The 16,040-nt window shown below is 39.0% G+C and overlaps 1 protein-coding gene across 2 annotated transcripts in view; it reads left to right on the plus strand.

Moving 5' to 3' along the window:
- LOC143299947 (uncharacterized) overlaps positions 1–10,246 on the plus strand; it is a 64,072-nt gene extending 53,826 nt beyond the window's left edge. For both annotated transcript variants that reach the window (XM_076613490.1, XM_076613489.1), the window contains 2 exons: positions 2,015–2,133; positions 2,812–10,246. In XM_076613490.1, coding sequence (XP_076469605.1) covers positions 2,015–2,133; positions 2,812–2,985 — 293 coding nt within the window. In that variant the 3' untranslated portion in view covers positions 2,986–10,246. The remainder of the gene's footprint in view (positions 1–2,014; positions 2,134–2,811) is intronic.
- Positions 10,247–16,040: the final 5,794 nt, after the last annotated feature.

A 16,040-nucleotide genomic window follows, 5' to 3' on the forward strand; every position in this document is an offset into this window, starting at 1 on the left:
ATGAGCAGATTATCCCCCCCTCTCCCTTGGTACAGTTCATGGTTTGAACAAATTGTATTCATTCATGGATAATATAATGCCACGCAGCAGTAAACACTGAAGCATCAAGCACAACAAGCAGAAGGTTATGAAGGGTATTCTTATAACAGTAAGTATACAGAATTGTTTGGTCCACGAGTGAGCACAAATATACAGCGTCTTTGCCTGTTGACGCTATTTTTGGTTCTGTGGCCTTGAAACGTTCAAAGTTTAACATTGTCAGCTGCTCCAAAAAGGTTTGACAGACAATATAATCCACTTACTGTCTGAACCAGACCTTGTTGAAAGGGCACAGTGCATGTGGCAGACATATTACCCCCACACCCACACCTCCGTCCCCTCATCCATACACCCCCCCCACCCCACCCCTGTGCGACCTTTTATCCGTTGTAAAGGTTACTTTCAAAACTGTTGGTGTGCGCAGTTTTGCAATCATATGTCCAGTTTCATTGGTTGATTCGGTGATTTAACTTTCACCGGCATAGGCGACTTTTGTTGACAAGACAGTGCACCGCCATTGGTGACCTTTTTGGACTTCGAGGGGTTATGTTAGTTAACAAGACCATTTTTCATATTATAACAAAAGTTTGACAGCTGCAGCCAGTTTCCCCACCAGTCAATCCAACAATGGCTAACCTGTGCCCTCTGACCGAGTTTGAAATGAACAGGTCCAATGTGTTGTTTTGATATGAACCAAAGCCTGTGACTGAGGGCATTGTATCAAGAATGTTTGGCACTGGGGAGTACTTTTTACTCAGAAACTTTGTGGTGAAAGAGTTAAGGGGGGGCACGGCAGTGCAAGAGAGACCAAAATGATGATTTTTCATGATTTGGGTTTTTAATGGATTTTGATTCTTGAACATCTCTAATATCATATGCATAAAGTTTTTCCACTGTAGAGATGTCTTTAACAATGAAAAAATTGCCAGTAAAGATGGCTTGCTGAATCATGGAAGTGTTTATTTTGTGCAATTTCGATGCAAGTTGTCAAGTTTCTGGCCTTGACAACATACCTTGGACTTGCTCAGTGATGAGTAAACCAACAACCATGAGACTTTGCATGATTGTTTTATAACATGTTATTAAAGTTTTGTCTTGAGTATGTATGAAATATTCTCTGGGATTTAATTCATAGTGGTTCCAATCTTTTTACCCATTGTAAATTTTGAGGATTTAGCAATACCCAAAATTTAAAAAAATCATAAAAAATACAATAATTGACGAATCAACATAATATCAAGTCCACATAACAAAAAAAATGTTTGCATGCACCACATGGACCACAAACCAGATTTCTTTGATACATTGTTTGGTGGCTATTTTGATTTGTTTCCATAGCAATGGGTATTCACAGAAATCTGAGATAACGTTTTTTGTGATCCACAAGTGATGATACACCTAGTAGACCCCCCCAGCCCCCCACCCCCCAAAAAAAAGATATAGTTGGAGAGGAAAAAAGTTGTTATTTGACTGCAGTATCTAGCCTTAAAAGAAGCCAGTAGAATTTTTAAATGAGGTGGCTTGACCTTGTCAGTTTGAATCAGCCCAGGTCAGTTTGAACATACCCGAGTCAGGTTGTGCGTATCTCTTGTACTGATTGATGTTGGTTTTTTAAAGATATGTATTTGTGTACATGTGTTTGTTTGTTAATCTCCATGTGTGCAAACTTGTGTATATAAATATGTGTGCATGACTGAAGTGTGATTGTGTTGTGTGTAACTGATAGGTGCAGACATAAACTTGTATAAAGTTACATTGATGATTGTGTGTGTGTGTGTACATGCATGTGCGTGTGTGGTCTGTTTTTATTATTGTCATTGCAATTACTTGCATAATCATCTTCATCATCATCATTATCACAGTCCTCATCCTGATTATTGTACTTCCAGCTCTTGTGGTGGTCACCTTACTTACTGATGATACCGTTATTGATGTCTTATTACCAGATTCTGTACCTCTGTGCATGACTTTGCAGTCAAACTGCGGCGCCTGACAGACAAAGACTTTCCCCTGTTGGCGTTGTTGTCATGGAAACCGGACAACATCAAGCACTACCGCCTTGTTCTGCAGGAGAATGAGACTGGGGAAATTGTGGTGAGTGTTTGTAGAGCGGTGTGTGTGAATGGGTGGGAGGGTGAATAAGTGAGCAAGCTAGCGTGAGAGAGAGAGAGAGAGTGTGTGTGACTGTGTGTTTGTGTGTGGCATTTGAGTGTGTGTGTATGTGTACCTCTGTGTGTGTGTGTGTATAAAAGTCTTTGGCTTATTGCCCATACAAAATGGAATGTACTGAATATCATCATTGGACACATCCGTTACTTGAGTGTGTGTGTGTGTGTGTGTGTGTGTGTGTGTGTGTGTGTGTGAAAGTCTTTGGCTTATTGCCCATACAAATGGGAGTTCACATGCATGAAGGTACTGAATATCATCATTGAAAACATCCATTACTGAGTATACTGAACATCATCATTGAACACATCCATTACTGAGTACTTGTGTGTGTGTGTGTTTTGTCTGTATATGTCAGGATCTGACTGTTGTCTGTCTTGCGTGTTCGCATTTTTTATCTCTCTTTGAGTGTGCGTGTGAACAAGAGAGATAGGATATATGTTTGTATATCTGTGTGTGTGAGTTTATGTTTTTATGTGTGTGTTATGTGTGTGTGTGTGTGTGTGTGTGTGCGCGCATGCTTACACGCACGTGTTTGTTTTTAGCAAAACTGTTCCATGACGCTGCTACATTCAAAAACCTCTGTGTGATGAATGTTTTCACCAGTGGGACGCCTTCAGCACGCCGGAGCTGAAGAACTTCATGGTGGTGCTGGACCGCGAGGAGAGCGAGGCCATCAGCCAGCTGCAGTACAAGTACCGCGTCATGAAGCGCATCATCCTCCAGCGCATGAAGGAGCTCCGCCAGGACAAGGCTTCGAAGAACGAGTCGTCCGCATGAGCCTCCCTCCCTCCCCTGTCGCATAATCCTCCATGCCTCACTGCCGCAGTGTCCACTCTTCATGTGGCTTAATTCTCCTCCCCCCCCTGCCGCATAATCCTCTCTCCCTGCCCGCAGTTTCCACTCTCTGTGCAGCTTACTCCTCCCTCCCTGCTGCATGATTCCCTCTTCATGCGGTGATTCCCTCTTCATGCGTCTTAATCATCCCTCCGTGCCGCAGTTTCCACTCTTTATGTGGCTTAATTCTCCTCCCTCCCTTCCACATAATCCTCTCTCCCTGCTGCATAGTCCTCTGTCCATGCGGCTTAATCCTCCTCCTTTGCCGCATTATTCTCCCTCCCAGCCGCATGATTCTCTCTTCATGGGGCTTAATCCTCCCTCCCTGCCGCACGATTCCCTCTTCATGTGGCTTAATCCTCCCTCCCTGCCGCACGATTCCCTCTTCATGCGGCTTAATCCTCCCTCCCTGCCGCACGATTCCCTCTTCATGCGGCTTAATCCTCCCTCCCTGCCGCACGATTCCCTCTTCATGCGGCTTAATCCTCCCTCCCTGCCGCACGATTCCCTCTTCATGCAGCTTAATCCTCCCTCATCTCCATCCAGACATGGCCGCTGTGCTGTCCAAGTGAAGATCTCCTCCTCTACTGTAGTTTATATTGTTCTAGTCATTTGAATGGTATTGACGTGGAGCTATAGTGATGGTAATATGAAGGATGTTTTTGCAGTTTTGGAATCCAAGCGTATTACTGACAGCATTTGTTTTGGATCCAATGTTAGCTGAGAAGAACTGAAGGTCAGAATCAAAATGTTGTAAAGAAATTGATCACTGTCAACAGAATAGAAACTTGTTCCATTTTTTTGTACGTAAAGATCATTCTCACTGAGGTTTAGCTGGAGTTTGGTATATCACTTTATATACTTTATTATATATACTTGTTTGAATTCCATGTAGCAGTTGAGGGCATATATCCCATAAACCATTCACACCAGCATACCATCTCATAGCAGCACGTGAAATCATTTACTTAAGAAAATGGCAGGTTAAATTATCGCTGCCTCAATGTTCCAACCACAGAGATGTTCACGGCCTAGAGATATAGCTCACCATTCCTCATTTGTTGTCTGTGGGTTTCACATGTGAAGAAGGATGCTTACAACTGCCCAGTACTTAGGAGCTTGGATGATGTGGGTGTGTGCCGTGTTGTGGCAGATGATGTGGCATTGGAGGGTGGAGGAGGAGGCAGAGGGGTCAGGGTTAAAGGGAAGTCATCCCCACCCTGCAGAGAGTTCACCTGGTTACTGGTATATGTATGATTTGATAATTCTTTTTTTTATTTCCCTTCAAAATGATGAAGGAAAGTGGCAAAGATTCTCGTTCTTGTATGCATTCTGACTGTTTTCAGGAGTTTTGTTGAAAAATTTCCTTGTGAAACAGAAATGTAGACTTGACTTGTATTCTTTAAATTTAGTTACTGTTGAAATTGGGAGCTCACATGACTTAGATAATGTTTGAAAAGATTAGAAAACGGTATCAGCAAGCAATGTGTATTTGGTTGAACATTTAAACTGCAGTCCTGAGTTTTTGTCATTTGATAAGACAAAGAGAAAAAAAAACTAATCTGAAGTTTTGACAGTTTTTGTTCATGTCTAGTAGTAATGTGCTCCAGAGGCATTGTACTTAGTTACTTTATAGATCTACAGTCAGGAAAATAGATACCAACACGCTGGCTGGTTTGTAATCATTTTATAAACGGCTGTTCTCACATTTGGGGACACAGTGGCAGAACTGGTCAGATACTGGTGGTCTGATCCAGTTTAAAATCGATTCAAGGAGAGGATTGACCCATGCCTTCCTGTGCAGAGCCCTGGACACTGAATATGAACTCGCCGCTCCTATGGCTGTGAAAAGCTATAGGACATTTCATCTGTTACTTATTTATCACGTTAGGCTTTAAGGCTTTATTGTTATGCCTCAGAAAACCATAGAAAATTGCTACTTTAATTACACATACTTTACCATGACCCACTGGTATGGATTCCAACAGTGGTCTGGATTCCTGTCCGGTGCAAACTACCAGTCCACTGTGCTGAGAAATCGAAAGTCGCTGCGGTTAATAGCCTCCCTTTAGCTTTTCTTTCAGGGGAAAATATATATGTCAGTAATTACACTGAGTGGTCTAGAAAATATATGTCAGTAATCAGATGGCGGTGTGTGGAGCGTGCGCACACTGAGGTGTGTGGGGAAAGTGGGGCAGCAGAATATTACATTCCGTGCAGGGTGACTGGACTGCTGCCGTTGAGTTGGCACAGGCTAGTCTGTCAGGCGGGTGATGGATAGTGTTCACCTCCACATGATGTGTTGGGTGAGCCACGGGGAAAGGCGCAGACGCGTCCCTGGAGGTTTCTGTTACGTGTGCATAGTTGAAGAATGTGATGAAACGACGCTGGATTGTGATTTGCCGAGGGTGGGGTCGGGAGCTGATCGTGCTGTGGTGACCCAGGCGTTTGTTGCTGAGAGTTGAACGACAAAGACTGTTGATTCTCTGGGCCTGTCAGCTGATGTTGTTATATTCGTTTGTGAAAAATATCTGTACAAAAGTACTGAACTTTCTTTAAAATGGGCTTCATGGAGTTAAAGAACACTCCTATTTCCAACTGTAACCCTAGAGTAAGGGAAGCTGTATGACATCGCAAACAGAGTGAAGGAAAGTAATATGTAGAGCTGTGCAAAAAATGTTAGCATTAGAATAGAACAACAGTAAGATTTGTGTACATGCCAGTTTGTATAAATATGTATACATATGCACGGTAGAATGTTGTTTTGTGCAGTTGCCTGAACACTCTGTATACTAGGTTGTCCAGGTGCGGATGGACATCATCAGTGTGCCGCATGTGTGTGTGGGGAAGGGGCTTGATCGTGTATACCGCCTTCACCATTATGTGCAAAGACCGAGTGGTCTGTTTTCATACCATCCAACTTGTCTCACATATTTTACATTTTTGATAACCTGATCTGAACCCACTGAAACAAGTGCCATCATGTCTAGTCAAAAATCACCCCAAATATGCGGCAGTCATGACGATGTTGCAGTACTATTACAGGAACAATCTTCAGAAATACCAAATGATGTATTAAGGACAGTGCTCAAAGCGAAACATTCCAGTATACGCTAACCAAGTTATACTAATAATCACATTTAAAGGAACAGAATAGCTTTAAGTAGGACATCAGATCATGTCTCCTGACTCGTGTTTACCTCTGTCACTGCTGTGTGTCTCACATGCAGTGAAGTTTTTTTTTTCTTCACAACACTGGTAATCTTCATTGTGGAATGTTTCAGTTTTAAACACTCACATTACTCATTGTTTTCAGCCTACAGCAAACATATATGGATATGTAAAGGCACATCATATTGATTTTCTTTGGAATGCATAATCTTGACTGTTTGATTTTGGTCTCATTGGAATGTTGGGTAAATTGGGAAAATTGTTTTTAAAAAAAATTTATTGGAAATGTTTGTTGATAAAGCAGTAACGTGTTCGCCATTGTTTACTTGAGCATATTTATGTTGAGCTTATTTGGGAGTTGTTTAGAGCAACTTGCATATATGTTCACCACAACGCTATCTTTTTTGTGGCAGAAGTCAAAATTAAGTGTCTAGTGGGATTATAGGACTTTCTCCCCTCCTCCTGTCTGTTATAGATGTATATATGTATATGTGGGGGGGAGAGAGAGAGAGAACACATATGTATGTGGGTGTTCTAGATATTGTGTGTTGCTGTGATGACTTATTCATGTACGGTTTACCTTTTGCATGATGTAACAGCTGTAAAAATGGTTCATGCCTGGTACCTGTAAATATGACTCACTGTAAATGTTGATGTTTTTACAACTTCCAAGCAATCATCATTGCTTTCACCTATCTGGTCAGAAGATAGGTGCTTACTGGGTTCTAGCGAAAATCTGCAAGTTTTTTTTGTTTTTTTTTCCGTTTTAAAAGATTTTTTTTTATCACACATTTGTAAACTGCTTGTCTTCTGTTATGAATAGTCCTAGCAACAAAGTTTAGGTGCAGTTCAGTTAATAGTTTGTTCCAGACCCCCTGCCCCTCTTACCCCTGGTCCAATATGATGGGGACAAAAAGAAAAAGAATTGAAAAAAAAAGAGCAATTAAATAGTGTACAGGCAATGTGGCAAAGATAATGCACAGATCATAGTGCTTCCAAATGGATGCTATAGCCAGACAGTCACAAAGCTAGATTTAACATTGAGCTGGTTGATGGTTTGACTGCAAACAATTATTTTTGTTTGGAACAGTGTATAGATGCACAAGGATGGACTTACTTTACATTTGCACACACACATAAAACTGCAAAAAAGTTCCGGACCATTTCATAAAATCAGGTATGTTTTCACAAAGAGTTGAAAAATTAGATACAGTTGAAATTAAGCAGGCTGCACATGGCATTCAACTGGCCTCTATAGTAACGACTGCTTCAGGCTCATATACACCACAAAGAGTTTGAAAAATGTGTTTGAAAAAAATCAGTATTTCATGCTGAAAATTAACAGCTATTCACTTGTTTATAAGCAATATTTATTCAGCTCTCTATGAATAATATCTGTTGTATTTCATCATAAGAAAAAAAAAAAAAAAAATGGAGTGTTGTGCAAGAAAGCAGTTTCAGTTTCAGTTTCAGTAGCTCAAGGAGGCGTCACTGCGTTTGGACAAATCCATATACGTTACATCACATCTGCCAAGCAGATGCCTGACCAGCAGCGTAACCCAACGCGCTTAGTCAGGCCTTGAGGGAAAAAAAAGAAAAAGAAAAAAAGGTGAATAAATAATAGAGAAGCTTACGCAAATAAATAAATAAATAATAATTATAATGTAAAAAACAACAACAACAACAAAAAAACAAAGGTGAATAAATAATAGATAAGCTTACACAAATAAATAAATAAATAATAATTATGATGTAAAAAAAAAAAAGAAGAAAATAAAAGGTAGTAGTAATAATAATAATAATAATAATAAAAAGAAAGCACCTTTGTGTACAATTGGTGTTCTTTACATTGGCTACATGCACTGCTGTTTGCTGAACTTTCATCATCATTTCAACATGCCCCCCTCAAGAAGAGAACTGTACCAGTTCCCAAGCAGTTCTTAACTTTTTGTGAATCCCGTATAAGTGCACTACATTTACATGAGCTCAGAGCACAGTCACCTAGAGTGAAGTCTCCCGTGGGTACCGTGTGGTCATGCAGATGGTGACAGTATCATTTTGTTGACTCTGCTCTGTGGTGCTAATTATTTGAAATCCATGAGAATTGATTCTTCTTGATGGCAATCAGTAGGAATGGGATTCTGTTTGATTGTTTTATAAATCAGTTGGGTTTTTTTCAACAAAAATCCAGAGAATTCTTGATTTTTTTTTTTTTTACAGTGCTGCCTCTTTATGATTGGCAATCAGCAACATGGAAAATACTCCAGATACGTTGGAATGATTTGAACTGACAGCATTATCTTTGTGTAGGAATTATGTCTCATACACCAGACATCACATTATATTTTTGACCATAATGTGTTAAGTTTCAAGGCCTCTGAATTATCAGAACATTGTTTCTTAAAAAAAAAAAAAAAAAAAAAAAAAAATTCAGCTGTATTTTGTGTACATGTATTCAGCCTTCATTTCTTTATGCTCCTTGAAGCCTTTCATTGTCTGTTGCTCTAACACTTTCATTTTGTTGAAATATATTTTCCAGAAGATTCCCTTTTATTTTGGTTTTCCTTCAAGCCTGTTTTTTTCGAGGTTCAGTTATTGTTGTTTTTTCGCAAGAAGGAAGCAAGACTTGGGGAATCAAGAACCTTTTTTCGGGTAACCTTTTTTCTTTCTTTCTTTTTTTGTGTGTGTGCTGTCCCATCTTCTGTACCATCTCAGTGGCATTACTCCCATGTAGCTCAACTCAAGTCCATCATACTTTATATGATAGTCAGTCGTGTCCGACTATGACCATCTGAACAGCAGAGGAGGCAACTGCTGTTCCGACTATTTGGGCTAGAATTTGATTATAGTGGAGAGTGTCTTGCCCAAGTACATCCCCACTATCTCGGCCAAGAGGGTTTTAGGACAGTCGGCGTTGGGATGGTTCCCAAAGGCCAACTAGCCCACAAGGCTGCAGCACTAAGAGCCAGTGCAATTTTGCCTCCTAGTTTGAGAGTCATAGTCCTTCACAAAAGACATCATACACAGCCACACTTTGGTTTGTCTGTCTCAGTCCCAATGTCAGCAGTCCATAGGAAACTGTCGATGCGAATTCACCATTTCCTACCCTCCTCTCTCCTGTCAGTGTGACTGTCTTACATGTCTTCCCAATTTCCTTGTGTCGAAGAAGGATGCCAGTCAAGATTTATTCTACTTTTTATTTTGAAAGCTTATTTTAGTGACAGAATCAACACAAACAGTGTATTTTGAAAGCTAGTTTCAGTGACATAATTGAAACAGATCCACAAATTTGTGACACTTTTTTTTTTCCATTTCAAAGAACATTAGGAAGTTTGTGTGAAAAATCAGAGATAGCAAAAAAAGAAAAAAAAAGACCCTGTTCTGTTGTACACCATATTCAGTACAATACTTTGCAGTGCAAGAGCTTTTTTTTTCCTCCTTTTTAAAAAATATTTTATTTTAAACTATATGTATTATTTGAACTTCCCTGTTCTGAAACATGCTGATCTGAGGAAAATTTTTCATATTTATGCATGCGTGTACTCATGGAATGCAGAATTTTGCCAAAATGATCATAGACTGTGGTATACTCAGCAGTTTGTTGCAGACAATTTGTCAAAAACTGGTATAACACAGGTATGCTCCATGATAAGTGTACTCTTGTGTGTGACCTTTCAAAAAATATTATTTATTTCATTTTTGGAGAAAGTATCGGCATGTTGGTCTCACTCCCTCAAGACCCCCATACAGTGTTACCCTGCATGTTAGATTTCATCATTTGGAAGAGAGGGGGCTACATGTGTATCATGTATTCCTGAAGCGTTCTCAGTCTGTGTGTGACAGACCGTTCACGACCTGACCTGTGCCTTATAGTTGGTGTTGTCAGTGTTCTGTATCTGTCTGGTGTATCCAGGCCCTTGTACCTTGCGAGGAAAACGAATTAGAAAATGTATATTTCTGTATGTAGTATTAAATAAAGGATTTTTTTTTTTTTTTCAAAGAAAAGTTTTGTCAAAACAACAACCCCCCGCTCACCCCCTCCCGAAAAAAAAAACCCTGTCTGTAATATTAATCAAAGAATAGGATTTTTGCAATGACTTTTTTTTTTCAAAGGTAGATTAGGGAAGTGAGGTTTGTGGCCTCTCATATGAACATGAACACACAGACACACATACACACACACACACACACACACACACACACACACACACACACACATTTAAGGCAAGGGAGAGAACTCAGTATGGAGATGGAGCCCAAGTGAATTTCATTTTCAAGTGACAGGAAATGAACTTTATTATTGTTATTATTATTTTCTATATTTATATATATTTATTTATATAACTTTGCCTGTCGGGCGTCATAGCCATCTTTTGTAAAGGTGATTATTAGATATGCAACTGATAAGTGCTTTAGATTCAGCAGGAATTCTTATCAGTTTTTGTGAAACTTGGTAATGGTATAAGCTTGCACATCTGGGGGAAAATCATTTTTCAATTTTTCCAAATGTTTTGGCTGAATTCAGCAGATGTTCCTTTGGGATGGCAAATGGTACTGTGCTTCACAAGCAACTTTAAAAAATATGTTGATGATTTGAAAGAAAAACCTACAAAATAAATGCAACAGCCAGTTTGTTAGCAGTTATGAAATAGTCATATTCATTGCCCAATCACTCTGATGCCTGTGAGTTATTGAACCTGTATCATACCTCTCTATTTGATGTGTAGCAATGTGTGTATATATACCTGTACGTATATGTATATTTTATTCTCAAAAGTAATGTGTCAGTATCATGCATAATCTTTGTGTGTGTGTGTGTGTGTGTGTGGAGAGAGAGAGAGAGAGAGAGAGAGAGAGAGTGTGTGTGTGAATTACAAAAAAAAAAAAAAAAAAAGAAGAAAAAGATAAATTGAACATTTGTTGTTGTCAAGAGGCTTGTGTGCCTCTGTACAGTTCTGTTTGTTCTGTGAGTATGATGATGCATAGGTCGGGTAGGGAAATGTGTGATACAAGTTCCTGTTGATATCAGTTCACATACAGTTTTAGGATTTTATGTCAAGGTGGAAGGACATGTTGGGACATGTTTATTACTGACCATAATTGTGTGGTCTTAGTTTGTTTAACATTTGTGTACACACACTTGATTTTAGCGCTGTTACACTGTACCAACACACAGTGTTATCCCTGTGTACAGTTGATGTTTTTTTTAAGTGCAGAAATTATTTATCCAAAGGTGAAAAGGAGTTGGGTTTTTTGTTTTGTTTTTTGTTTCTTTCGTTGTTTTTTTTAACAGGTGTGAGAATGACAGGAGGCAGAGTTCTTTTCTTTTTCCTTTTTTTATATTTTATATATATATTTTTTTTATAACGGTGTGCACTTTTAATCAGGGCAATGTGCACAGAAAAGAAATGTTAAAAAAAAAAAAGACCAAAAAAAAAGACGAAAGATAGAAAGTAACCCCTTTTAATTTATTGTGTCTGCAGAACCTTTTCATCAGCAAAAGGGTGAGCTTGTGTAGCACCACAAAAACCCCACCCATTGCTGATCACTAATGCTGAACTGGCTCAGCACTGGTCTGGTAACCTACGTTCATTGAAACACAGTTGTCAGGGGATCAATACAGGCTTTTTTATTTGTCATCTAAAAGGCCATACATGCTCCGTTGTGTGAAGCTCTGTTTAAGAAAGAAATCTTTTTTCTGGATAAGTAAAAACATTTTGCATTTGTTTCACCCCTAGTTGACAGTAGTTTGGACAGTATGGCAGAGTGTTTTCAAAGATCATGTGAATGGGTCTTTCAGTCGTGGTCTTTGTGGCTACTTTGATCCTTTAATTTCTGTTACTGAGTAGATGTGTCTGTGTTGTCTCTCCCTGCTCACTTATCTGGTCCTTATGTCCACAGTATTGTTGTTGTTGTTGTGACTGCTGTTGTTGGAATAAAAAAAAAGAATTTAAAAAAAAAAGAAGAAGAAGAAGAAAAAAAAAAGAGGAATGGAGGGAAGTGGAGAAATGAACCTGTCTGATGTTTAGGTTTCAGTGTGTGAGATTTGGCAGCTCTGTACTTTTTACACAGTTATACCCTAATTATTCTTTTAAGTTATTGAATTACTGAGTTTGATTTACTTGTCCTTTTCTTTTTTCTTTTTTTTTTATAGGGAAAATGCTCTGATGATTTTTTTTTTTAAAAAGGAGAGAGAGAGGAAAAAAAAGTAAAGATGTAGTGTACACAAGTATCCACTATGATTATTATGATTCATTCAGATGTATTGCTGTGTGTACAATTTCTTATAGATCATTGTTCCTTAAAAAAAAAAGAAAAAAGTTCATTTCTGTGAATTTGCAAGTTCAAAGTCTGCTGTTTATTCATATCTGCAAATGGGACATTATGTGTGTTGCCTTATTTTTACCATCCCATTTAGTCTGTCTTGCGACATTTTTAGGTCCAGTGGATGACCGGTGTATTCATGTTTGCATTTAGAATATATCAAAAACTTAAACACATTACAGGATTTTTAAGATGCACTTACAGATTTTCTGCATGTGTATCCACTCAAAAGGGGACTAATGACTCGGGGATCTGAAAATATGTTGACCTGGATGGGTGTAAAAATCTCCACCCTTTACATCCAGTGTTGTCAAGATCTATGTCCATCTATTGCACCCATGTCATTATGTCTGTCATTCTCTCATGAATCACGCTCCCACACACAGAACTTTTTTTTTTTTTTTTTTTTTTTTTTAATGTAAGGATCAGTCATAATGGAATGGGGAGTGGGGAACTTATTGATAATTTAGATTCATCGTTGTGCTTCTTTCTATTCATTCTTTTTGGTGAGCACATTATTCCCAATAGAAGCACAAACAGAATCGCACTGCCACGTTTGATGCACTTCTTGAATGAATTTGTTTGGGTGGTGGAAGGTGTGGGGTGGTGGTGGTGGGGGGGTAAGGGGGGGGGGGGGGGTATTGTTTTTTGTTTTTTTTAAAGAAAAAAATCATCTCATGTATTTCTTTGTTGAAGAGGTTCCAAGATCACTTTAGAATGAGAAGAATTGGCATTTGAAATCAGATTAATTTATTCCAGAAATGGTGATGATATAGCGCTTTTTTTCAATAAGTTTTTTTTTTTTTTTTTTTTTTAGAATCGGAGGAGCCAGATTTGCAATCGGATTCATTTGTCCCAGAAATAGAGAAATAGACGATTTAGATATTTAGCTCTTGAGTTTATGTGTATAGGACTTTCTTTCACATGTATTTGTAAATGACATGCAGTCGGTTTGGTTTGTATTTATTTTTTCCCATTGCCATGTATAAACAGGTGTAATGTTTTGTTGAATTTATCCCACACCTTTATGTTTAAAACTATGCTTTTTTGTTTTATGTTTTGCTGCAAAAGAAAGAGATTAATTTCGACTTATATATCTTTCGCTCTTGTGTTGAAGCAAAAAAGTACCATATCTGAATATGTGTTGCTTTTGATTTCAGTTTCCTTTTGTTTTGTTTTTCCAAAGGAATAATAGGAAGAGGGGTTCTAAACATGCAATCTGAAAAATGTTGATTTTTATGTGTTCATGGTTTGAGGTTCTGACATTTTAGCAAGCAATTGAGTTATTTTGATGGTGTCACTACGATAAATATGCTGGAGGAAGTTGATTATTGTCTGTTAATGTACATTGTAATCTCTGTTTGGTCACTTATTTAAAACACCTTGTTTGGGGGGAAAAAGTCACGCCTTGTTCTCTTCCTGAAATAAAGTTATGGAAGCAGAGGAGTTCTTTGAAGCGTGTATATGTGTGCTTGTGTGTGTGTGTTCACATGTCAGTTGTTTTGCATGTCTGTGTGCATGCCTGTTTGCTTATATGTATCAAAGTAATGAATTGAAAAATGTTGCTGTCATGAAGTTTATGCAAGAGAGTACTTTTGTTACATGTTTCACATCATGGCGTGTCACTTGTGAAAGCACTAAAAACATCCTTCATTAACTCTCTCCATACGAACGGCGAAAGAGATGATGTTAACAGCGTTTCACCCCAATTACTATCATCAAAATATTGCAAGCGGAAGGCTCTTATACTGAAGACGTGAATGTTGACAAAGAATACCACAATTCTGACGACGGAAGCTAAAGGTTGGGTCATTCAGACACCCACTGGACATCCGAGGGGTCTGTGTAGAGGAGCAGAGAGGACTGGCCGTACTGAGTGAGTTAAGTTTATTTTGGCCTGAAGGTGATATCATCCAAATTCCCATGTGATATTGGTGACCTGGCAATTTTTAGAGACGTTTGATTGGCTGAGAGCGGGCGGGCCCGTCTTTTCACTGTTAGCCGCGCGAAATGTGGCCAAGCAGAGCAAACCAATAGGCCTAGTTTGCATCAGTTTGACATGGTAAGTATATGTAACACCAAACATGGAGTATAATACAAACTCCTCCTACTGCCACTTCTCAGAATCTGTACACTCACTGTGAAAGGATACCTACCCAGACCAGTTATCCTGATCTTGAAACCAGGCATCCATCATTGTGTGCGCGTGCGTTTATGTAAGTTTGTGCTTGCTTATGTGTGCGTATGTGTTAGGGTAGCTGTTAGATACACATGTATTGTTAAAATGTATGTACGCAGTGTGTGTGTGTGCGCGCGCGCGCGCGCGTGTGTGTGTGTGTGTGTAGTCATATTTTGGTGTGTGTATGTAACATAGATGTAATGTTTTATGTTAACAAAGCGTTTTTGTAAAGCACCAAGAGCAGATTTCTGGATAGTGTGCTATATAAGTATCCATTATTATTATTATTATTGTGGAGATATTTCAGGAATGGAAGAAATATGATATCAATGTAAGAAATATTGGAGAAACAAAAAAACTTATTGCAAGAGGGAGAACAGACAAACAAACAAAACCCCGCTGTTCCCAGGATTATGTCATAATCAAGGATGGCAGTGTGTCATTCTGATGGTTGATGTAGGTATGTCCGTGGGCAAACTGGTACAGATCGTATATGATTTTCTCTCTTTTTGAGGTTCTCACTTTGAGTCCCCCCATCCCCAATCATCTCCAACACCTCCATTCCCCTCGAACTATATCTGTCTGTCTGAGTTTCACTTAGACACACACCTAACTGGATGTATACATGCACAGGAGGGATCAGATAAGGACTGTTTTGCTGTTGAAGTAAGTAACAAATGTTCCATCAGTATACAGAAGTGGAGATATTCTTTGGATACTACTGGTAATACTACTCCTACTACTAAAGATGTTGTATACTTACAAAGCACTTTAGAAAACTGCTCTAGGTACTATACAAAACACATTCTACCTAGCACATAACATCTTCTTCCTCTTCCTCACTAGTGGGCTGCAACTCCCTCATTCACTTGCATGTACATGAGTGGGCTTTTACGTGTATGACTTTTTACCCCGCCATATAAGCAGTCATACTTGATCTGTTTTCAGGGGTAGTTTACATGAATATAGTTGCATAAACATCCATAAATGCAAACTGAACTATATTCATACACATATACAATACACACACACACACATACAAGCATTCATTCAAACATACATGCATACATAATCCCCACCCACTGTCCTCCCATCACACACACAAACACGCACACACACACACACACGCACACACACATGCGTGCGCACACACACGTGTGTGCACACACACGCACACAAATACACACAAGCTCACTCAGATGTGCATGGCGAGCATACGCATGCACATGCACACACATTTGCAGGTGCATACAGATGCATACACATACATATATGCATACATGTATACACACACAGTCAAGCATACCAACCGCACAGGAGAATA

The sequence above is a fragment of the Babylonia areolata genome, chromosome 25 (genome assembly GCF_041734735.1).
Source record: "Babylonia areolata isolate BAREFJ2019XMU chromosome 25, ASM4173473v1, whole genome shotgun sequence".
NCBI classification, from domain to species: domain Eukaryota; kingdom Metazoa; phylum Mollusca; class Gastropoda; order Neogastropoda; family Buccinidae; genus Babylonia; species Babylonia areolata.